General features: G+C 39.8%; 3 protein-coding genes across 4 annotated transcripts; 2 read left to right on the forward strand and 1 right to left on the reverse strand.

Annotated features, from left to right (window-relative positions):
* Positions 1-450: 450 nt before the first annotated feature.
* LOC113716917 (uncharacterized) lies at positions 451-4,486 on the forward strand. The gene is made up of 5 exons (XM_027241474.2): positions 451-762; positions 1,502-1,682; positions 1,986-2,445; positions 2,672-2,737; positions 3,675-4,486. Exons 1-5 carry the CDS (start codon positions 670-672, stop codon positions 4,171-4,173), a joined length of 1,299 nt encoding a protein of 432 aa, XP_027097275.2. The 5' UTR covers positions 451-669; the 3' UTR covers positions 4,174-4,486.
* Positions 4,487-5,596: 1,110 nt separating this feature from the next.
* Positions 5,597-10,673, reverse strand: LOC113716925 (elongation factor Tu, mitochondrial). Its single transcript, XM_027241486.2, has 12 exons — positions 10,354-10,673; positions 9,767-9,842; positions 9,595-9,687; positions 9,427-9,501; positions 8,832-8,936; positions 8,651-8,741; positions 8,335-8,540; positions 7,860-7,943; positions 7,219-7,281; positions 7,078-7,140; positions 6,486-6,726; positions 5,597-5,680 (listed from the first exon to the last, which is right to left on the reverse strand). The coding sequence occupies exons 1-12, from the start codon at positions 10,536-10,538 to the stop codon at positions 5,610-5,612; spliced, it is 1,353 nt and encodes a 450-aa protein (XP_027097287.2). The 5' UTR covers positions 10,539-10,673; the 3' UTR covers positions 5,597-5,609.
* Positions 10,674-17,234: 6,561 nt separating this feature from the next.
* LOC113716941 (E3 ubiquitin-protein ligase SP1-like) lies at positions 17,235-22,002 on the forward strand. 2 transcript variants are annotated; one of them, XM_027241502.2, is made up of 11 exons: positions 17,235-17,673; positions 17,822-17,874; positions 18,831-18,955; positions 19,045-19,140; positions 19,294-19,431; positions 19,526-19,591; positions 20,283-20,395; positions 20,795-20,905; positions 21,093-21,136; positions 21,224-21,332; positions 21,522-22,002. In XM_027241502.2, exons 1-11 carry the CDS (start codon positions 17,597-17,599, stop codon positions 21,622-21,624), a joined length of 1,035 nt encoding a protein of 344 aa, XP_027097303.1. In that variant the 5' UTR covers positions 17,235-17,596; the 3' UTR covers positions 21,625-22,002. The 2 variants fall into 2 exon arrangements, with proteins under 2 accessions (XP_027097303.1, XP_071920745.1); XM_072064644.1 differs by lacking the exon at positions 20,795-20,905 and having other exon boundaries at positions 17,451-17,673.
* Positions 22,003-24,138: the final 2,136 nt, after the last annotated feature.

Here is a 24,138-nt window from a genome sequence, read left to right on the forward strand (position 1 = left end):
CCAGGCAGCTCAGTTGGTCACGCTTTCCTCTTTAGGGGCGTTGTCCGGCGTTGGGCAACCAAGGTTCGAGTCTGCCTGGAGTTACCGTGTCCGGAGTGGAGTGGGGCCTCCTCTCCCGGATCGCAGGGGATTAGTCGGACCCCGTAAGGATTGACCGGGACACCTCTGTGTTGACAAAAAAAAAAAAAAAAAAATTTGTCTTAAACGTAACTGGACCCCCAAAGAAAAGTCATCGAGCGGTAATCGTTAATCCAACAAAGGGGGGAAAAAAAACCAAATCGGATCCTTTTTTTTTTTTTTTTTTTTTGTCTGGACTCAGAATCCAACCTGGCAACAGTTTCCGCTGCCCCCACATGAGCCATTTTGGGTCACAGGTTGAGGTTCTCCTGTCCATGATATGACTTCACTTCGTCTGAGGGTTATTGCTTATTATTTCCTAAAGAAAACATTGCGGACGTTATTATTTCCTATCCGAGGGTTCAAAATTGAAATAAAATCCACAGGAATTTGAGGTGCGAGGGAGGATGAGTCCAAGATAGGATTGTTCAGAGTCTTCAGACCCCAGGGAGGGACAGAGCAATCCAAAGCAAAAAGGCAGAGACTTTGATATCAGAAGCTATTGGAAAGAGAAGAAGAAGGGTTCCCGAATACTGTGGGTGTTTCTGAGGAATGGCAGAGCTTTGCTTGGTGGCTTCACATGGCTCCCATCCCGGGCTATTTGTCCATCCAACTGAACAAGGAGGCTTAGGCAGGGTCTTTAAGGTAAGCCTATCATCCTCTACTCAAAATTTTCCCCCTTCTTGCTTTCTTCTTGAAATTTTGATTATACATATATACTATGTGTAATTCCAGATGGCTAAAAAGATGGGAATTGGGAATACAGATTGATATCTGGTGGTTGAGTGTGTTGTGTTTAACGCTAAAGGGTGGTTCCTTTTGGATGTTGTTTGTTGGGTTGAAGCCCGTTTTCATGTTTGCCGGTGAATCTGCAGGCATCCAATTTTGGCCAGTGGGTGGCTTGCAATTTATGTTTAAAATCATATTCATTCCTACTCTTATTTGGCCTATTATGATTTTGCTGGTTTTTCTCATAATGTTCTTTTACTATTATTGAATACCTATGGGTTTTTGGAGAACTGCTGATTTGCAATTTATGTTTAAAGTCTGCTTTATTTCAGCTCAAATTCAACTCACTGAGCTCCCTTCCCAGTGCTGGACTTGATTACTAGTTTCAACATGTTCAAAATTTTTGGTTTATTGTAGGTTGCTACGCTGTTAGTTGTCAAGTGGATAAGAGGTGCTTATCACTTACAAATTTCCTTCCTGTATTGTTTTTATACCACTATTGCCACCCATAAACATCTGTGAGCCCGGATTGAAATTTGTATAGATCTAAATCTTGCAGATTAACAGTATCTGTATTTGATGACAATCAGATTATGTTGTAGTGACTATTGATGCAAAAGCGGATTATTGATTTGGTCTGCTGATTTCTTCACAGGGTTATCAACCTTTCCTGACAAACACTGGATCCTATCAGGGTTCTTTGCAGCCATGGTATTACAAACCAAGGCTGCATTGGACAGAGGATCAATCAAAACCATCGACTGGCATGTTGGACAGTAATGAATTCTTCAGGGCTGACTCAACTCCTCGAAGACCTCTACTCATTGATGTTCAAGGTATACTATTCACTATCGCATTATCTTCTTCAGCCTTGCTTAACCTGTCGTATGTGTCTCTATTGAACATTATAAACAGCAGTGCTATTCCTCTAAGTACATGCGGGACGGACTCATGCACTGTACCGTACTAAATTCCCTGGCAAAAACCGGTGCCTTTTAATGCATGATATTATCTTTGTAATTCAGCCAATAGTTTGATTAAACATGTTACTCCCATATCATGCACTTGATTAGATTTGGCAGCCTTTGCAGTTGCGTGGTGCTTAATTAGATCTGTATCATTGTGTTGTTTGACAACAGACCTTCCTGCCAACTCTCTATTCTTCAGCTCGGGGATTGTCAATCAATGCATCATACGTGAGAGGGTCCTGAGATACCTCATGTCTGGACTAAATGAAGAAGAAAGAGGTGGTGTAGATTTAACTTTATTCTATGATTTGGTGGGACCTCAAGCACCAACCCTGCATATGCCTCAAGAACCCGTCTTACCTTTTTATGGGCGGACCTTTCTTGATTCCGAGGCTCAGCCTTCTCTAGTCTCACTAAGTAGTGAAACTTTGTCTGAGAAACCTCTCTTTGCGGGGGATGTGGGCCATGTTTCAGAAATTACTTATGACCCGTATCATCCTGATGACCGACTTTCAATTGCCAGCTCTGGGACTGAGATGGAGGATATACTTACTGCTCTTTCTAAGTTGTACTTGTCAAAGAACTCGATTAAGTTGAAGAAGCAACAAATGGTGGTCCCTTACTTTGATAGGTACCAATAGCTGCTTTTACTTCGTAACTAAGTTTTTCTATAGGACATTAGTGTTCTGATATTCTGCAAACTTTATTATCATTCTAGAGACATGTTGACAATTTAGTGAGTTTTTTCCTTTTCCCCCCTTAATCTACTTTATTGCATCTTCCTACTGGAGTTTTACAAATCGCCCATATTCTTGCTTGTAATTTATGATCTGTGCTGCAATCAACTTATGAAACAGGCGGACCAGAAAAGCACCAAGGAATGATATTACTGGATCACCTCCAAAGTTTGGAACTGTGAAGAGGTAGTTTTATGCGTTAGCCATTCAAAGTTGTGCACTTTGCTTTCACTTTTTTATTTTCTGGTTTTTGTGTTAATTTGTGTTAACGATATGAAACTAAATGTGTTAATTAAGGCCAAAGTTTGTGAAATGGAAATGACAAATTAGTTCTGATGTGAGAGAAACTTCAGTAACCACCAAATTCAAGAGAATACATCTCATATATAATCAAAAAAACCTATTACAGACTGCAAAAATTTATCAATAGTACCTTTTTATGTACATTCTAAGTCTTCAGTTCAACAGTATTACTTGTGCAATCAGAATAAATTACAAGTAGTTTCACATGTTGACATACAGCTTGCAATCGATGCTTTGTCCTGAATGCGTGTCATAATGCATTGGTCATTAAGCCTTTACTAGTAGTTAACTGTTCCAGTGCTTCAGGTTTTTACACTAAAGAATCTATAAGTTAAGTAAACAGAAGGTCTGGATGGTTTGTTCATTTTTGAGATGACCCTTCCATTTCAGACTATTTCCTGTTAGTCCAGAATGTCAATCAAGACAAATCCCAGTAAGAGCATACTCCAATAGCTTCACTAAAAATCTGAGATTCTTGAAAGTTTGACCACTATGAATTGTAGTAAATATCTATTTTCGTGATGTCATGCACTTCATTTTCTGCTCACATGCAATGTGCATCATTTCATGAAACATATGATTATGCATATATGTGAAACTACACTAAACGTAAATGTAAATACTTGCATTTGGGCTGCCTGTAGGTCTTCTAGGAAGTAAAAACATGCCGAAGAAGGTGTGTTTATTTCTAGTTGAAAATCGTAACTTCACTATATCATTCTTAAGAGGTAGTGTTGATTTTATTAGCCTAAATGAGCGTGGGCCTGATCCTGCGCAATTATATTTTGGTTTCTCTCTCTGACATCTTATTGTTTCATAGTTCTGAGAAAGTTAAGTATAAGGCGACTTCGAATAAAAAGAGCAATATGAAAGCTGTAAAAGAGCGGGAACTTTACAGAAAGAACTTGTTCCATGCATGCGAAAGCCTTCTCTCGTTGACCGTTGACAAGAAGCTACATGGGAGAACTGCAATCCTTTCACTTAAAAAATCAGGTCCCGAACTGCCAAAGGCTCTCACACAGTTTTCTGCTAGCATTGCTGGAACTGGTCTTGCTGTTCTCTTTTCAGTTGTCTGCAAAGTAGCCTGTGCTAGGGTACCCTTCTGTGCATCCAAACTCCTGAACACCGGGTTGGGTATTGGACTTGTTTGGCTTTCTTGGGCGGTAAATAGATTGGGAGACACTGTTATTTCGATCAAGAATTCAAACAAGTTGGATGTGAGAGAGGAGGAGATTATGAATAAGTTGGACAAAAGCTTAAAAGACATATACTTCCGAGCTGCTGCTATAATGACCGTGGCTGTTCTTAGGCTCGTATGAGTTCGATTTGGAAGTTCTTAGAAGTCCAGTCTGTCCAGTTTGTCGAAGGAATTAGCAGGGACCAACTTCGTTGCTCTTTACCTGAAACAATGTAAATCCGCATCTAATCATTCAACTAAATTTTGCAGTTTGCTCGGCATGTGTAACACTAGGGAAAAGGACATTGCATCATGTATATGGAACTTTTTGGGCTCGTCGTCTATTCTGGCTTTCAAGATTTTGGATGCGTAGTTGCTTCTTATTTTGACAGTTGTAATAGTATATCTTATCTCGCAAGGGAATGGATAATTGAATACTCGTTTGAAGATTGGAAGACTATGTCCCTTTTTTGAAGAAAAAAATTTAACTGAAAGGTTGTAATATCTGTTTCACTATTTACAATCTATGGCCAACTTTTCTTTTAGAACATATAAGTTAAAGGGATAAAGTAATAATGCTATAAAGTAAAAAGGTATTGTTATCTAAAATTTGTTAATATGTTGAATTGAATTACCTACGAGAATAAAATGACTAAAAGATAACAGCAGAGTAAATTGACAGTAGCGATATGATTTTAAAAAATTAGGTGATAATAACCCTATTATAAATGCTGAAGATTTTGTACACACCGAAGTCCTCAAGTAAAAAATCATTGTGCTACTTCATTAGAGTCCAAAATCATTATGCTACTTCATTGGCGTCCGGTCACTAGCAATACTCGACTGCCACGCTACTTCTTGGCCAAAAATGGATTAGAAATTAGGAGCCTACTGCTGTACCGTTTGGTCCTTGTTGGTTGACACAGGGGCCTCTATATGCGGTTTGGTGACTTGGTCCCTCGTTGACATAGAGGCCTTTTAGGATAATTGAATACTTAAACTTAATAAATTTGAACTTTAATATATTTAATAGCATTCAATATCAAAAAATTGAACATCTAAATTAATTAAACAGCACTAAATTTCCTCTACAAAATTTACTCCCAAAAATAAGTAATAACCTAAATGTTTTGGTACTTAATAATTTAATAACTTAATAAATTAGAAATTCAGTTTTCACCCTTCATAGGATAGTTTGTAGAACATCCACGCATTTAACTTTTCAATCGACACATGCCATCATCGCACGCAGTACACGACGGCATTAACAATCTTCCCGCTTGCTCAAGTCAATGCGAGGACCATGAGTACTGTTAGAAAAGAAAATTGCTTATTAATGATACAGACAATCACATTTCAAAGCAATCACAACTATGTTGACCAATAAGCCAGAACCACAAATGGTGGAGCCTTTGAAAAGGTATAATCACGTTCATCTCTGCTCAATCGTTTTCACATAGCCAAGAAAAACGTGTCTACATATGCACTGACCAATATGTCAGGTTTCTCAAAATATATCAACCAGAGTTTCAGTTTCATCCTCTTCAAAGGACATAAAAGTTCCATTGCATGCATACCTCAGGTCAGTACTTTTGAAACAACACCAGCACCAACTGTTCTCCCTCCTTCCCTCAAAGCAAATCTTTGACCTGCAACAATCGATTGATTAGATTAGCTCTGTAAAATACTTTTCTGGCCACTTGAGAAAGTTTCACATTACCTAATTACCACTATAGCCTGAATTATGAAAAGCTGAGATAACATGAAAACTAATGGATCAGAAGACGTCCAGACAAGGGCAGTATTCAGTAGTGACAAAAACATAAAGGTATTAGCAGGTCCATTTATTTTACAATACTTCAAAAGTCTCCCATGGCCCGTTTATTTTTACAGCATTCTCTACTTAAGGAATTTTTAGAATTCCAATAAGAACAATGAACTATTCATGTGGCTGAGAGCCCTCAAAGCCCAGGCATAATGATTTGAAATCATTAGGGGCAGGCTCTACCACTGTGCTGTTATGGTAGCATTTAGCAAAAGGAGAAAATTACATTTTTCAACCTAAATCAAGCCCTTCCCTCCAATTACAATTCATCTTTGCATAGCATATATGCTTGCTCATATATGTGAATTGCAAAACCCCATAATTTCTGTCACCATGAAAAGAAAAACAATTGCAACTGATATTAATAAAAACTGCCTCCTGAAGGGAGTCAGAGCCAAACAAAGATTTTTAGAGAAATGAAAAAACCTCAGAGTGAAGGCACGGAAAAGTAAATAACTTAAGTTAATGCATGCTGACAAAGCACAATGTAGAAGTCGAACTCATGTAGCCACATTTGCAAAAAGGCATAGCAATGAAGATAACATGACACTGGAAGGCAAAATCATCATACTAGAAGAGAATCAGCTAAAATATAAAAACATTAGAATAAGCATATTGGTTGTTCTAACCTGCTTCCAGGGGGACAGGAGAAATTAGCTCAAAAACAGCAGTTACATTGTCCCCCGGCATAACCATCTTCACATTTTCAGGCAACTCCACCTTACCAGTGACATCAGCAGTCCTCATGTAGAACTGAGGCCTATAATTTGAGAAAAAGGCAGTGTGGCGACCACCCTCATCCTTTGTGAGAACGTATATTTCTGCCTCAAATTTCTTATATGTTTTAACTGTCCCAGGCTTTGCAATAACCTGTATGATTAACAATATAAAAGACATGGAACAAAATTTGGTTTAATTATTCGGATTCACAATTAAGCTCTAGCACCATAGATTATGGTACCACTCTAAATGCCCACCTCCCTCAATAACCCATTCTTCTAGTTATCAAGAATTAGAAGACAGGAAAGCTCATGTCATCTAAAGATAAAATATAGAGGAAATAGTTATCAATGAGCTAAAACAGGACAAAAGGTAGTAACTTCAAACTTAACAAATGACAAGCAACCTACAACATGTAACAAATTTACACAAGATATTCATCTCAAGTTATTAACTAGCAGTAAATCTGCTTCTGCACTAGCCTTTTTTCATGACACAAACCTGCCCTCGCTGAATATCTTCTCGTTTCAAACCACGTAAAAGGAGTCCAACATTGTCACCAGCCTGGCAAAGAAAGAAAACAGTGCTGTAAGGCATAAAATGTATGTGTATAATACAAGACAGAGCATTTTAGTCCCTTACTTGTCCATGATCCAAGATCTTTTTGAACATCTCAACACCAGTCACAGTGGATTTCAGATTTCCCTGTACCACCAGGACTTATATCATGAGCATAAATTACAAATAACAGTTGGTTATTGCCACTCGTGGAGGCAAAATTTCATACAAAGGTTCATCTGGTTTGACCAAGTGCATGCACCATATGTTACTATAGTTTGTGAAGTCCAAGAAACAAAACAGACCAATATGGAGCATGTAATTCCTTCCAAAGATTAGTGGTAATGAAGGATTAAGTTTAGACTTCAAGCACACCCACCTGTACATCTAGACTTGTACGACCAGTAAATTATAAAAGTATAGTTTAAAACTCAACCCTCTCCATCCAGATTCTGAAAATTAACTTTACCCCGATAACAAAATATAGGACAACATTTCAACAAAATGTAATGTTGACCATAAGATCTATTGATTCCATAAAGAGTGAAAAAGTACAATAATCCACCACATCAAAGAACCATAGCATAATAGTCGCCAAAAACCACTGAAGCAGTGAAAATATTGACACTGTCAATCCCAATTGAAAAGTTTAATGACAATATAATAAATGACTAGGAAGCTTCCCAAGATAAAACCAAGAATGATAATTTCACGATACACATTACCTGCATCAGCCCCAAAATCTCCACTTCATCCCCAACTTTGATTGTACCTTGTTCAATACGGCCAGTCGCAACAGTACCTCGTCCCTGACAAATAACCAGAACCAATCAAAACACCATGAGAACTATGCCTCCTGGCATTAACAATTCCTCCAAAAGCAGCAAAAGAATAATTCCATACATAGCTAAGAGCCATATACGGCCAGTAAACAAGGAAGGGATGAGCGTTTCAGTATCCATCTGATGCACTCATGATTTGAATGCACAACATAAACAGGCTCTTCAGTTCAAGGAGGGCAATAGTAAGTTTCAAAGGAAAGTGAAACAAACACACTGCTGTCTAACAGACATTTACCACCGAATAAAGAGAAATGCAATTCACCAACAAAAATAAACTGTTAGTGATGTACTTAAAATACCTGGAACATAGGATAACAAAAATTTCATACTTTCATAATGGAAAGTAAATCGTATTTACCTGGATGGAGAAAACATCTTCTATTGGCATTAGGAAAGGCTTATCAAGTTGACGTACAGGATTAGGGATGTATCGATCCACTTCATCCATCAACTTTAGTATAGCCTTCTTACCAATTTCATCATTTGTACCCTGTAAAGCAGATAATGCTGAACCTCTAATGATCGGAATTTCCTCCCCAGGAAACTTGTAGAAGCTAAGTAGTTCTACAAAAATGAGAAAGCACACATGTAATACACTTCCAAATGAAGCTTGTGGTATTAACTATTCAAGCTTCAAACATTCATCAATGCTTTCAAAAGGAAAACCAGCTTACCACGGAGTTCCATTTCCACAAGTTCCAGCAATTCAGGATCATCAACTGCATCGACCTTATTCAAGAAGCATACAATATACGGTACACCTACCTGAAAACCATAAAGAACACATTAAGTTACTAAACTGGACATCAGCTTAGTCTCTCACACTTGTTAAAAATATATAAAGGAGACACTGACCTGCCGTGCAAGCAGAATATGTTCCTTTGTCTGGGGCATTGGCCCATCAGGAGCAGATACAACTAGGATTCCTCCATCCATTTGCGCAGCTCCAGTAATCATGTTCTGACAAAAAAAAAGGCAAAGAAAACATTTATCTCATTGCACCTTTGTTTTTCCAATTGTTCGTTACATGAAAGAATTTTGTAATTAAAAAAATGTGCTTAATTGTGTTCTTGAGGATAGCTATCTCCATTCTTCATTTCAATCTTTTTATGTTCTTTCATAACTGTTCTATTTAAAAAAGCATATTATGCCCATCAAATCATGATTCAGGCAGATACTACACAGGTCTTACATGGTATAACAACCAAACTTACTGCCATGGAAATTAAATGATGGTGGAAGCAGAGAAAATTTCTAAAGCTTTAATAGTTGCACTTTTCAGTCTGTAAGCAGCTTGCTAATAGTAGACTTCACTCTAAAGCTGAATAGAAAAGAGCCAAATCATCTAGGAATAATATCAGTACCACCTATAGCATCCTTGACAACCAAATATTGGGAAAAAAATCAATTAATCTATATTCTGAACACATAAATTAATTTTATGGCTCACTTTAACATAATCTGCATGTCCAGGACAATCTACATGTGCATAATGTCTTTCCGCTGTCTCATATTCCACGTGTGCCTGCAAATTAGAAGTTAAAATAGGGAAATGGATGTGATAATTGGAGAGAAATGTTCAAATGCAACAATCCATAAATGAAAAAAGAGTCCAAACCGTTGCAATTGTAATCCCTCTCTTTTTCTCTTCAGGGGCTTTGTCAATTTCATCAAAGGCAACAGCCTTCGCCTTTCCATCTTCCGCCAGTACCTAATAAAAAGTCACATTCCCTCAAAAAACTTAGGCTGTGTAAAGTGAAAAAGAGGACAGGCAAGCTAAAAAGACTTACCTTTGTGATTGCAGCAGTTAGAGTAGTTTTTCCGTGATCAACATGTCCAATTGTTCCAACATTAACATGAGTCTTGCTGCCGGAACCCAAAACATGTAGAAGGTAAAAAAGAGGGAAACTTTAAATTCATTTGCAAGTTTGAGAAACAAAATTCCAAGGTTTTTTCCCCCCAAAACCCAGCACGAGAAACCAGAATCTTAGTGCGCAATTATGTGCATGAACTTCGCTACCTCTAGCTGTTAAAATTTCTGGATAGAAATAATACTCAGCATCATGCACATTCACTACAGAATACAATACACCCAAAAAGAAAAATCCTTCTGTGGTGCAAAAGGTACGAACTTGAGGGGCACATTCAACCCCAATAACACCAAAATTCCAACATGAAAAAGCACGCCCGGTCAATACTGAAAAAATCAGATGGATTCCGAACATAAAAGCCAAAAAAGAACCAAACTTGATTCAATCCAGTGACAGGCAAAAGAGCATAGCGCTAAAATGCAGCACCAAGAAAAAGGAAATAAAAAAAGTTCTACAGCATATACGAAGTAAGAAAAAATATGTAACAGAATGAAGCCAAGGCTTACGTTCGAGTAAAGGTGGCCATGGATCTCCACCATGGGTTGGAGGCGGTGGACGCTTCATTTGCAGATAGGGATTCGGAGACAGAGAAGCGAGGAGAAACTAAAGATGCTCTACAACAAGAGTAGATTTGAGAAGAGAGAGTTAACAGTCGCCTGGAATTAGGCTTTCTAAATGCGACAGTGGCCATATTTAACAACAACAGAGAGAAAAACACAGCAGAAAATGTGACGGAGAATAATGAACTACCCTAACTGGAGGGGGACGAGAGGTTTTGGGAGGTTCTGCAGGAGAGTATGCCTTTGCCTACTGCCCTGCTCTCTTTCTCTCTCTTCAGGGTTTTAGAGCCGTCGAAATTACCAATTAGGGCTTGTCAATGTGCTGCTCCTAACGACTGCGTTTCATGTATTCATTTCCTTTCTTTAATTCGAGAGAAAAAAAACCCTAAAGTATCTAAATATATTTGCGCGTTCCTTTTTTTTTTTTTTTTTTTGTCAAATATTTTATCTAACAAGAGAGGGAGTATGATTCAAGAATTGGGGATGAAAAAGGGCGATTAGACTCAGCTGTGTAAATTAGCAACATGTAATTGTGATTTCATCTAAAACTAGTATTTATCCTAAGCATTAGTACAGAGTTTCTTTAATTGTGATTATTTATGAACGAATAAATAATTCATCAACAATTAATATTTTTACATGTTATTTATATTTACGTTAAAAAAATGTATTCTTAATATTTCACTATCATATTAGTTTTTAGCTTCTTTATATGTAAATTTATTACAATGTGATAATTTCTATTAATTGTATAATGCATAAAAAAAAGAAATGACAAATATCTCATTATATTTATACTTGACAAAGTTAAATTCATCAAGTGCTTCAAAAATACTACTAATTATTAAAAATACCACAGCTCCAAACCGCCCCAAAGTATTGGCGTCCCAAAATCTTCTCAATTAATCATCCTCGTACTATTCTTTTTATTATTATTATTATTTTTATCTCGGTCGAACAGAACTAGTAATTTTTTTTTTTTTATCAATTGTCATCCTTACTTCTACTCCTATTCCTACTCTAATTAAGGGGAGGCTCAACTGAGCCTACGGAGAACCGATGAGAACAGAACCACTATCGGACCAGACGAGTGCACTACGCACCCGTCTGGATTTGAAGAAGAGTCACAAGAGTGACATTTTAGTAGGAGGCTGTCAAGCCTCTGGATCCAATGTCATCCTCAAATCTTGAATTGTTTCTGAATCTGATGATAATCGTGAAATTTGGGAAAGGGAAGGGGTCGGAAGAGAAAGGGAGAGAGTTGGGAGAGAGTGAGAATAGAGAGAGAAAGTATTGAAAAGAGGGAAATTCTGTTATAAACTTCTGATACCCTTTCCACCAATCAGAGCGGTACAAATAGGATGGAATAACCGACTCATTAAGTTGACAACTAATTCTGTTATTCCTATCGCACGACGTCGTCCTGGTTTATGCATGCCTAATGCGGCGTCGTCCTACTTATTACTGAATCTACTGAATTATAAGCAAAACGACAACGTATGTAATCAACTGGAACAATTTTACAATCAATTTCTGCGTCCTGACATTGCCACCCTCTTTGCAACAGTCTTGTCCTCAAGACTTGAACTGAGGAAACTGGGCTTGGATGAAGTCCTTGTCTTCCCACGAAGCTTCTTTCTCGCTGAGATGGCTCCATTTGATCAAATACTGAATGACTGATTGGCCCTTTCTCATAATCACCCTTCTCCTAAGCACCAGTTCAGGAAGTAAGGGGCATTGATCATCCAAGTCAGGTTCAGGTAGAGTGGGAGCAACTGACTGGAGGGGGTCTAATTTCTTTTTGAGCAGAGAGACATGGAATACTGGGTGAACGCGTGCCCCAGCAGGTAACTTGAGACGATAAGCTACTGGCCCAATCCTAGCTGCTATCTGGAAGGGACCATAGAATCTGGCAGATAACTTGAGACATTTCCTGATAGCTACTGATTGCTGTCTATAAGGTTGGAGTTTCAAGAAAACCCAGTCACCCACCTCAAAGGTTCTTTCCGTGCGTTTCTGGTCAGCAAAATGTTTCATTCTGTGTTGTGCCTTGAGGAGATGATCCTTGATACTACTGGAAATCCTTAACCTCTCCTGGAGTAACTGAGAAGTTGCTGGAATTATGGTATCAAGGTGAGGACCAAGAGGTAAGGGAGGAGGCTTGTATCCATATAATGCCTCAAAAGGGGTCATTTGCAAGCTGGAGTGGTAGGATGAGTTGTACCACCATTCTGCCAGGGGCAACCACTTACTCCAGTTGTGAGGGAACTCCCCAGTCATGCATCTGAGGTAAGTTTCCACACACTGATTAAGCCTCTCGCTCTGCCCATCTGATTGAGGATGATAAGCAGAGCTATACCTCAATTCTGTCCCAGCCAATTTGAAGAGCTCTTGCCAAAATGCACTAGTGAAGATCCTATCCCTGTCAGTGACAATAGACTCTGGCAGTCCATGCAGTCTAAATATATTGTCCAGGAAGAGCTGAGCCACTTGTTTGGCTGTGAAAGGATGAGCTAACACTAGGAAATGTCCTACTTTGGTCAGCCTATCAATGATGACCATCACAGTATCATACCCTTGAGATTCTGGTAGGCTCTCAATAAAGTCCATAGTGAGATGAGTCCAAGCTAATCGAGGCACAGGCAATGGTTGCAGCAGGCCAGGATAAGGGACATGTTCAGATTTAAACCTCTGACATGTATCACAGGCTTGAACATAGTTGATGACATCCTGCTTCATATTAGGCCAGTAGAACAAAGCTTTCAACCTTTGCCAGCACCCTCTTTGGCCAGAGTGCCCACCAATGGCAGATGCATGGAGAGCCTGGATTAATGTACCCCTTAGTCCAGTATTAGACCCCACATACAACTTTCCATTGTACTTAAGTAAACCATGATTCCACTCGTACTGAGATTGAGCCGCAGGATCCAGTAAGAATTGTGAAATAATGCTTTGACAGTGAGGGTCAGTATCATAACTCTTTTAAAGTTCTTGGATCCACAATGGCGTAACAGAAGAGATAGCTAAACAGGACCCTCGCTGAGGTACCTCCTCTGCATCCTTATCATACAATCTGGACAGTGCATCAGCCACTTTATTTGTTGTCCCCTTTTTATACTGAATCTCATAGTCTAGTCCCAACAACTTAGCCAGCCATTTGTGCTGCAACGTGGTAGTAAGTTTCTGGTCTAACAAGTATTTCAGAGACTGGTGGTCTGTTTTGATAACAAAGTGATATCCCAGCAGGAAATGTCTCCACTTAGATACTGCCATCACTAATGCCAACAGCTCCTTTTCATAGGCTGACAATCCCAAGTTCCTGGGTGATACAGCTTTACTCAAGAATGCTATGGGGTGGCCTTCCTGCATTAGCACTGCTCCTATCCCTCCCCCACTAGCATCAGTTTCAATAGTGAAAGTTTTCTTGAAGTCTGGCAGTCTAAGTACAGGAGCCTTACACATAATGCTCTTTAGTGAATCAAACGCTTGTTGTGCCTCTGCCTTCCATACAAAGTTGTCTTTCCTGAGCAAATCTGTAAGTGGCCTGCAGATGACTCCATAGTGCCTGATGAACCTCCTGTAGTAACCAGTCAGCCCCAGGAAGCCCCTTAACTCCTTTATAGTCTTAGGAGTAGGCCAGTGCATAATACTTTCTATTTTTGACAGATCCATGGATACTTCATTTTCAGTGATGGTGTGCCCAAGGTACTCCACCCTCTGCTGGGCAAAGGAGCACTTAGACCTCTTAGCAAATAAACTATGCTTCCTCAAGACAGATAGTACTGTTTTCAGATGCTCCACATGCAACTCAAGCGTAGCACTGTAAACTAGGATGTCATCAAAAAATACCAGAACAAATTTCCTTAAGTATGGTTGAAAGATCTGGTTCATCGGGGACTGGAAAGTTGCTGGTGCGTTGGTCAGTCCAAAGGGCATGACCAGAAACTCGTAGTGCCCACAGTGAGTTTGAAAAGCAGTTTTATGAGTATCCTTGGGTTTGACTCTGATTTGGTGGTAACCAGAGGTGAGATCCAGCTTGGTTTTATACCTGGATCCTGCTAACTCATTGATTAGTTCATCCACATTTAGGATAGGATAACTATCTTTAATGGTCATTTCATTCAAACGTCTGTAATCTACGCAAAAACGCCATGTGCATTCCTTCTTCTTAACCAGTAGAACTGGTGAAGCAAATGGACTATTACTGTTAATGATTATCCCATGTTGCAGCATCTCCTTAACCTGTCTTTCAATCTCCCCTTTCTGTGAATGAGGATATCTATAAGGTCTCATTTTAAAAGCCTGAGACCCCTGTTTCAAGGGAATCTCATGGTCTATCTCCCTGGTGGGAGGTAACTCAGTTGGGCTCTGAAACACATCAGTGAAGTCCTTAAGGACCTGCTGAACCTTAGTAGGCACCTCAGAATTTTCAGGTAACTTTTCTTGTCCCATCTTCAGGGCCAGGCACACTTGTTTCTTATATTCAATGAAGTGCCTCAGGTCACTTCCCCTGATGAGATCCAATTCACAGTCTTCTGCTTGTCCCCTCAGTTGCACAACCTCCCCTTGATTATGCAAGGAAATTATCAACTGATGAAAGTCAAACGTAATGGGGCTAAAATGAGTCATCCAATCTACTCCGAGTATCATATCCCACCCACTTAAGTCCATCACCTTAAGATCAAAACAAAATTTATGTTGGTTAATCCCCCAGATCACCTTGGGGCAGACAGCCTTGCCAGTCACACAGGCTCCATTCCCCACGACCACTGAAAATGGTTCTACCAAATGGTAAGGGATGTCATATGCAATCACTTTCTCACTACTAATGTAACTATCTGAACTTCCTGTGTCCACTAATATGAGCATGTCTTCTCCATCCCACTTCCCTACCAATGTAATTGTCTTCCTTTTCATGGCTTCTGACAGAGCATGCAGGGACATTTCCATGACTTGTCCTGGATTCCCTGTGGACTCATCTTGCTCTCCTACAGCATCTTCAAACTCGATTTCCTCCTCTTCATCCTGAATCAACAAGTTTAACTGGCCAGATTTGCATTGATGACCCTGTCCAAACTTCTCTCCACACTTGAAACAAAGTCCATGGTTCCTTCTGTATTGAACCTCCTCTGCTGAGAGTCTCCTAGATTCAGCACCTGAAGTAGTCATTGTTTTACCCTTGAATGGAGTATTCCTGAAGGGGCTTGTGGAAGGAACCCTATAATGAGAACTGCTGATCTGGTGTTGGGAAGAGTTCATCGAAATTCCAAATTTCTCATCAGATGCAGCCTTCCCTCCCTCCTTGGAGGACCTTGTTTGCAGTCTTAATGTTTCTTCCTGCAGTGCAGCCAACTCAAACACCTCTGACAGATTTACAGGTTTTAGCATTTTTATCATGGTTTTGATCTCATCCTTAAGGCCACTAATAAAGCTTGATACGAAGTACTCCTCATCCAGATGTGGATTTCTAATCATCATTAAAGTTTTAAGCTCCTCAAATCTTTCCTGATACTCCTCCACCTTACCAGCCTGTCTCAATTTATTAAATTCTTCCACTACATCTCTTCCATTTCTACTGTCAAACCTCCTATACAGCAATGCCTCAAATATTTTCCAAGTCATTCCTGGTTTTTCTAACTTAATTCCTTGAAACCAGATATCTGTCTTTCCTTCCAAATACATTTCTATAACTTCTACTTTCTGATCCTCAGGAATCTGGTAATTTAGACAATATTTGTTGCATTTCCGGATCCATTCCCTCGGATTCTCACCAGTGAACATAGGTAAATCAATTCTAGGAGGATTTGGCACTAGAATCTTACTTGTGTCTCTCCTTGCAGTCCTGCTGTTGTCTGATCCTATTTGCAGCCTCTGAGTCAATGGTGGAGTTGGTAAGAGTGGTGCTTGTTCCACTCCTTGTCTGCCATCGTCTGGAGCTGCTCTATCCTTGCCTACCACTGCCCTCACAAAGGCACTGAGCTCCTGCTTCATTTCAGCTACCAGATTCTCTACTCTCTTGCCATTTTCTTCTAATTCCGTGCGGAACTCCTTCTGCATTTGCTGTTGCTGTAGTTGCGAGGACTGCAGACCTTCAATTACCTCTTGAATTCTGATCTCTTGCTTCTTGATCTGCTCCTCCAAAGTCTTGAACCGGGTACTTTCTGCCATCAGATTTCCTTCTCTGTGGTGTTGTTCCAAGGATTCAGCCTGCTCTGATACCACTTGTCAAGCCTCTGGATCCAATGTCATCCTCAAATCTTGAATTGTTTCTGAATCTGATGATAATCGTGAAATTTGGGAAAGGGAAGGGGTCGGAAGAGAAAGGGATAGAGTTGGGAGAGAGTGAGAATAGAGAGAGAAAGTATTGAAAAGAGGGAAATTCTGTTATAAACTTCTGATACCCTTTCCACCAATCAGAGCGGTACAAATAGGATGGAATAACCGACTCATTAAGTTGACAACTAATTCTGTTATTCCTATCGCACGACGTCGTCCTGGTTTATGCATGCCTAATGCGGCGTCGTCCTACTTATTACTGAATCTACTGAATTATAAGCAAAACGACAACGTATGTAATCAACTGGAACAATTTTACAATCAATTTCTGCGTCCTGACAGAGGCAAGGTTTGAACCTGACTACCAGCCAAGAGCTGGTGGTTAAACAGAACTAGTAATTGAGTCGACCATATTTGTTCTTGTAGCCAGCCACAGGACCACGGCCCACGTTGCCAAATGCTTAATAAATGAGAAGTGAGGAGGTGGCGAGTTGCTTTGCTTCGCCCGGTCGTCTAAGCTTAGCATCTCTTTCTAAGTTTTCCCCTTTCCCATTTTTTTCAGTCTAATCGAATTCCTGGACAAAACTATTCTCACTTTCCCCTTCCCCCGTAATTTGTTCCTCCTAACCTTTTTTTTTCCTATGTTTTCTCTCTCTCCTGCAATTGCTGAATTATCTCTTCCCATTACCACTTTCGGAGTTGCCTAAATCCGAACACAGCAACCCTCATATTTCTTGACAATTTGACGTCGTCTTGCGCCATGGGAATATCGTTTTTGAAGACGATTGTGATTGCTATAGAATTTCTTTTGATTAGTTAGCTGTGCTGATAGCTGCTAGGGTTGTTCGCCTGTAAACTTTTTTTCGTTTCGCTTTTTGTTCTATAAAGTTTGCTAGAGTCTTTTGAAGTAAAGATGGTAGTACCCTGGGGCGGAGTAAGCTGCTGTTTGAGTGCAGCAGCTCTCTATCTTCTTGGGAGGAGCAGTGGAAGGTTTTTCACTTACATCTCTCTCTCCTCTTTTTTCCCCCCTTGATATAATAAGTGAAACAGCAGCAATTGCAGTTTTCGTAATGCTTTCTTCACGTGCATTCATTAATTTTTTTTTCCTTTGGGTATGATGATGATTTTTATTGCTTAGGGATGCGGACATCCTCAAATCTGTGACTCGAGTCAATCAGCTGAAGGATTTAGGTAATTAAATGGAAGTTTCCATGGTTTTTGCTTTCATGTCTAGTTTTTGTTGGACATTTTTAAGCTTTTGGCTTATGGCTTATTTGCCTCTTATTAGCTATTTGGCACTGCAGTTGTATTATGCACATTATCAATCTCTAATTACAGCAATTGTCGCTGAAGCACATTCCATTAGTTATTGTCCAGAATCCAAATGTGCATTGAGGTCTCTGTGTTGTTTCTTCTGATACCCTGTCTAATTATGAGGCTTAGCAGAGAGACCGTGTACAATCATATAACAGCAAAATTTCTTGCCTGTATGATCGAATGAAAAATGGAAAACTTCCTTTTTAACCCCAAAAAAATTTTCTTGGGATGTCATTGCAGTCTTTTTTGGTTGAAGTGGTCATGCATCTGAACTGTCACTGCTCATAGTATTAAAACTTTTCTTATTATAAGAGAGAGAGACCCAGTGTCTCGGTGTTACTGTTGTCCCATATTTTATATTTCTTCTGTTTCTTGGTTGTTGAAAATACCAATCCCCTAAAGCAAGTAACAAGTTCGTCCTTGGTCAAGGCAGGGTATCCTTTTTTACTCATTTAAAGACCAATTCTAGCTTAATTATTTGTGTTGAGTAGCTTAAGCTTTATAATCACTACTATTATGTAGTTATAAACTTACAGATTTGCTGCTGCACAAGTCTATCTGTGAAACTTCTGTTGACACTTGTACCAATCAATGGTTTTCTTCTGCTCTGAAGTTGATTTTGGTTGTAGGCTCTTCTTGCCTGCCAATATATTTGTCCATAGGTACATGTGAAATATGGATCATTTGACATTTTGTTGTATCCAAGTGTTGATCGGCATGAATTATTTGGTTTTAATGAAGCCTATCTACCTCAAAGCAAGATGTATATGGAGGTTTTTTGACCTCTAATCTTGTTGGCAAATTAATTCGACATTTCTTTTTTCCTTTAGCTCAACTATTGGATAGTGCGTACAAAGTTTTGCCAGTGGTGGTTGCGATATCTGGAAGAGTTGGTTCAGATACGCCGATCAACTGTGAGTACAGTGGCTTGCGAGGTGTAATTGTGGAAGAGACGGTACATGGACTAGTTCTTTAAATGGCATCGGAATTGTTTTTCTTGTATTTTGTGATTTTTTTAATAGATTTTTAATGTTGTTCTTTCAGGCAGAGCAGCACTTTTTGAAACACAATGATGCTGGCTCATGGATACAGGATTCTGCTTTGATGCTTTCTATGTGTAAAGAAGTCCCATGGTACCTGGTGAGACTTGTTTCTTGTAACACGTGTACAGGCACCAATGCATCATGGTTGCATTGAAATGCTTGTAATGAGCTAGTTGAACTGATGAATATCTTAAAGATATGAGTGTTATTTTTGGAAGCTACTTTGATTTTATCGTTTCTTCCCTTCCAGGATGATGGGACTAGTCGTGTAAATGTCATTGGAGCCCGTGGTGCTACAGGTTTGGTATTGACAGTAGGAAGTGAAGTCTTTGAGGAGTCCGGACGGTCTCTTGTACGTGGAACATTGGACTATCTTCAGGGTCTTAAGGTATGTCTTGGTATTTTCATCATTTCCCTTGCATTCTCACTTCCTGAGATGTGTATGTCTGTCCTGTTGCTTGATGCTGACAATATGTCTGAAGATGCTAGGAGTGAAGAGGATTGAGCGGGTTCTTCCAACTGGGACACCTTTGACTGTTGTTGGTGAGGTATGGTTGCTCCCTAAATTGAACGACAACTAATATTCTCTTTTATGCAGTCAAAATTCACGTCATAGTATGTTTGTTACAAATTTTGATGATAAGAATTCCAAAATGGGCTTATAGCTCAGTGGTAGAAAAAAATAGGATAAGAGTATCAAATCTATCCTAGCATGTTCATTAGGAATTCTGATGATGAGAATACCAAAATTATCTTATTGAATGGTAAAAATTATAGGGGTTAAGAAAACACATGCATGATGTTATAGCAAGGAACAGCTTGGTGAATTTAAATTGGCTGGAAGTTTGAACTCGTGTGTAATATAAAAAATTGACCATGTGTAGTGGGATATTTCGATTTCTAATGCAAGACAATGTCTTTCTACCAAGTTTATATTCCCATTCAAAAAGATATCAATGTGGATACATGATGTTTTTTAATGAACTTATGGTCTACATGACCAGCTGTACAGCACAAGTGGTTTGAAAATTGTTTGGCTTTCTTTACTTTTAGTAGGGTTACATTATTTAAAAGCTCTTGGCTATGTTTCTTTTAAATGGGTGAGAGATCTGACTTTTGTGCTTCCCTGTAGGTTCTGGGTGTTGGTTGTCCATCTCCAGTAGTTGACATAAGAAATGATTCCTTTTCATAGCGTGTCTTATTGTTTGTTAATCTTTTAACACCTTTCTTTGTGAATAGGCTGTTAAAGATGATATTGGGACAATCCGGATGCAGAAACCACACAAAGGGCCATTTTATGTGTCGCACAAAACTATTGACCAGCTTATTGCAAATCTAGGGAGATGGGCCAGGTTCATTCTTGATACACATTTAAACTTGTACAACCGACACATTCCATTTCCCCTGACCTTATTTAACCAAGGAAATGGAGGGGGAGAGAGAGAGCATTTGGATCTAGAAACCCCACAATGGGCCATTTTTTGCATTGTACAAAACTATTGACCTACTTATTGCATATCTAGGGTGATGATCCAGGTTCATACTTGATGGACATTGACACTTATACAACCCACATATTCCATTGTAGCTGACCTTACCTAACCCCCCCCCCCCCCGGAGGGGGGGTGTGTGGAGGGGAGGAGGGGCGAGAGAGAGAGAGATGCCACATACTATCATTTCAAATCTTATTTCTTGTATACACACATTCTGAAGTCCTCTGAGGTTTTCTGTTTGTAATTTGTTGCTTCCAGGTGGTATAGATATGCCTCTATGGGATTCACTGTGTTTGGTGTTTATCTAATTGCAAAGCATGCTTTCCAATATATCACGGAGAGAAAGCGTCATTGGGAACTGAGGAGTAGGTATAAATCCATAGAATTGCTCAAGTCATGTGCTCTTAAGTGTTTTTACCTGAGGCATTATCTACGTCATGACAAGGGGCATTAAGATTCCAGCATGTCTCTAAGGCATTATCTTCATTGTTACTATTTGTGTTTTTTCTTCGCGTCGAGATATACCTATATTCATATGCTATCATGGTCTGTTTAGGGTTCTTGCTGCTGCAGCTAAAAGATCAAGCAAAGAGGAGGAAGGTTGCTACTCTTGTTTCTCTGTAATAATATTCAGTTTTGTGCATGGGCTTGTCATGGTCCTGTATCTCCCTCATTTACTGTTTGCAGGTTCAAATGGTGTATCTGAGAATGGATCAGATAATAGTAAAAAGGATCGAACAATGCCGGATCTATGTGTCATATGCTTGGAGCAGGAATACAATTCAGTTTTTGTCCCGTAAGCATTCCACCAAATTCTTTTCTCTCTTCAACTAATTGATAGTCATGTCGTGCAACAGTTGGTGGCACTGGGTTATTCTATGTGACACCTGTAGATTAGGTTGTGTTGCAAGCTATATACTGTCCACTCTGCAAGATAGATGTTTCAGGATTTTAAACGGGGAAGCTTTATTGGTTTGACTTTCAGGTGTGGCCATATGTGCTGTTGCATGGCGTGTTCTTCACACTTGACAAACTGTCCACTTTGTAGGAGACGAATTGAGCAGGTGGTAAAGACTTTTCGTCATTGAGTACCTTTTGAGGTTGGCATTGCCATGAGAGATGATCCTCCAAACTGATGCCCTTCCTCCAAGAGATTGAGGGCTAGGATGTCTTATTTTTCAACGTTGTCCTGGGTTTGTTATGCTTATGGAGGTTCCGACGTCTAACCTTACAATTGACATCATGTGGCAATGTGGAATTCTGTGACTATCGGATTGAAATATGAGTAAATTAAATCCAATGTCATGTCTCACTGCCAAATACACGCTTAAATGTTTTCGGTGGAAGGAGTTGAGCTTAAAATGTGTAATAATTCATCGTTTTCTTCTGAAATTGTAAATACAAGCTGTACACAGAACTGATTATACTCGTGCTGCCAGTAAATGATGTGCCCTTTTTCTTGCTTCTGCTTCGGGTTTACCGTCAGGCTTAGTTTGACGTTATGCATTTCTTGTACTGCAAAATAGATGATTTTTGTCACAAGAATTGGCACAGTGAATGACATGTTCGAATTTCTCAGTGCAGATTATAAAAAAATGATAGTCTGCCTAGGCTGCTTCAACTTGTCTGGCGACAATTTAGCTGGCTTTTGGCTTTAGAGTGGAATTCTCCATTTCTTTAAAACTCTTGCGTTATTACTTATTCTAATTCTTGCGTGTCCGCGTTGAACCATGACTGCGGAAAAAAGATGTTGCTTGCTGGGGGTGGCACTGGCAAGGATTAGCTGCAGAGACAAAAGTAATATCATTATGGTTTTGGTGCGTTCGTAGTTGTGCAATGTGATTCCTGCAAGCAAAGACGACTCTCCTCCTTTTAGACTTACGAGACCCCGAATCTGATGCCACACCATGCGATTGTAGTCTGCTAGTATTTAGTTTTCACTTTCTTTTCGGCTTTAATTGAGTTCTAAGAAACTGTCTTGTCAATTGTCACGAAGCTTGATTAGTAGTATATTATCCATTAGCTCCAACTGCCAATCACGCGCGACCTGCTGGGCAACTCCAATAATGAGAAGAAACGAAGAAGATAGAGCTTGGAAAATGAGAAGAAAGATTCTCTTATCTTTCAATGTAAAGTAAAGGAATATGATCCTTCTCAATAGCATTTAAAATTTAGTAGGAGAAATTCATTGTCTCTTTTGTGTCGAAATTCCTGCAAAGTTCTACGGAATCAAGTGTAAACGTTCACATTGTAACAGGCGATAAGCAAGTTCACGCAATTAAGCCCTCTGTGACGAGACCGAGAGATCTGTCTTATTAATATGCCACCACTCGGCAACATTATTGACAGCAAGTACTATTATATTTCTCGTCTCACCATTCATTTCTGGTAGGCAAAACTAATTACCATCTCAATACGAGCAGCGAATGGAAAAGGAAAACCGCCAGGCTAATGCAGATTCCACGGGCGTCTGTGAGAAAATATACAATGCAGTGGCTTTTCGAGCAATTCATCGCAAGTCCAGCCGATCACTACTAAGTCCCATGGCTGTCACTACAGATCCAAATCAGCCCGGAGCCCAAAGAACAGACGACAACGCTGCCAAAACCAATGCCCTCGAGAAACCTGTTGCCCAGCATGAAGCCCGCCCTGGAGAAGTGCATATTCCTATTGAGTTCGGGCCAACAGCGGTGCCTGAGGAGAAAGCAAAGACGGCAAGGCCTCCACCTTCCGTCCAGAACAGCGGCGGAGCGACAATCAGCCCGGCAAAGATCGGCCATCTTAATTTTAAAACGGAGGAGGACACCTCAATACCGGTGTCTCACGGCCGATCGGGTAAAGTTGCTTCGAAGAAGGAAGCCAGACCAGCTGTTTCTCCTTTAATGGAGGAGAAACTCAAGCAGCAAAAGACTGCTTCAGCAAGCATCGTTGCGATACAAGGCCTCGGTCAAGGAATCATTGCTCCGCCCCCGTGTCCCCCCGGCCGCAAGTCGTCGCAAGAAGAGCAGAAAAAGCCGAAGGCCCGTGCTGCTGCAGGTGATCAAGAAGGCAGGCAACCAGAGCATAGCAGCACTGCCAGCAACTTGTTTTCTGATTATATTACTCGTGCGAAGAACAAAATGAGAACCCCATCAAATGTTAGTGAGGAGACCGTGAATACGAGTCGATTTACAAGGTTGGCGACAAGGCGAGACAGCTTCAATGACAAGGTTGTTAACTATATCAACCGAGCCAGGAAGGGCATCAGAACCACGTCAAATGTCGGTAAATGAATCGATATATATATACATATATATATATATATATCCAAGTGCCGAGTATGCAATTATAATGAATAAGCTGTGCAGCAGGATGCAGATAAATTATCGTGAATTTATATGATCCCCGTATATGCCTTAAAGAGTGAATAAGCTCACCTGCGTCCGTCTGATGGTTTGGATGTCACTCAGGCTGGAGGAAAGATTATCGTGATTTTTTTTTTTTTTTGGTGTGTGGGACTGATGTCTTATTAATTGTGTATGCGGCGGCACCGGCTAATCAGATTAATCTGAGTGCATATTTATTTGAGCCTTCTCTTTTGAGAGCTTTCTCGTGATGTAATT

This window comes from Coffea arabica, chromosome 1e, assembly GCF_036785885.1.
Source record: "Coffea arabica cultivar ET-39 chromosome 1e, Coffea Arabica ET-39 HiFi, whole genome shotgun sequence".
Classification (NCBI taxonomy): Eukaryota; Viridiplantae; Streptophyta; class Magnoliopsida; order Gentianales; family Rubiaceae; genus Coffea; species Coffea arabica.

Excerpts from the sequence above, each read along its gene's own strand:
- LOC113716917 (XM_027241474.2), top strand. The coding sequence starts at position 670 with ATGGCAGAGCTTTGCTTGGTGGCTTCACATGGCTCCCATCCCGGGCTA. Across the intron at positions 763-1,501 it reads GCTTAGGCAGGGTCTTTAAG|GGTTATCAACCTTTCCTGAC; the intron begins GTAAGCCTATCA and ends ATTTCTTCACAG. Across the intron at positions 2,446-2,671 it reads GTGGTCCCTTACTTTGATAG|GCGGACCAGAAAAGCACCAA; the intron begins GTACCAATAGCT and ends CTTATGAAACAG.
- LOC113716925 (XM_027241486.2), bottom strand. The coding sequence starts at position 10,538 with ATGGCCACTGTCGCATTTAGAAAGCCTAATTCCAGGCGACTGTTAACT. Across the intron at positions 6,727-7,077 it reads AAGATATTCAGCGAGGGCAG|GTTATTGCAAAGCCTGGGAC; the intron begins GTTTGTGTCATG and ends TTAATCATACAG. Across the intron at positions 5,681-6,485 it reads TCCTGTCCCCCTGGAAGCAG|GTCAAAGATTTGCTTTGAGG; the intron begins GTTAGAACAACC and ends CGATTGTTGCAG.
- LOC113716941 (XM_027241502.2), top strand. The coding sequence starts at position 17,597 with ATGGTAGTACCCTGGGGCGGAGTAAGCTGCTGTTTGAGTGCAGCAGCT. Across the intron at positions 17,875-18,830 it reads CAATCAGCTGAAGGATTTAG|CTCAACTATTGGATAGTGCG; the intron begins GTAATTAAATGG and ends TTTTTCCTTTAG. Across the intron at positions 19,432-19,525 it reads ACTATCTTCAGGGTCTTAAG|ATGCTAGGAGTGAAGAGGAT; the intron begins GTATGTCTTGGT and ends ATATGTCTGAAG.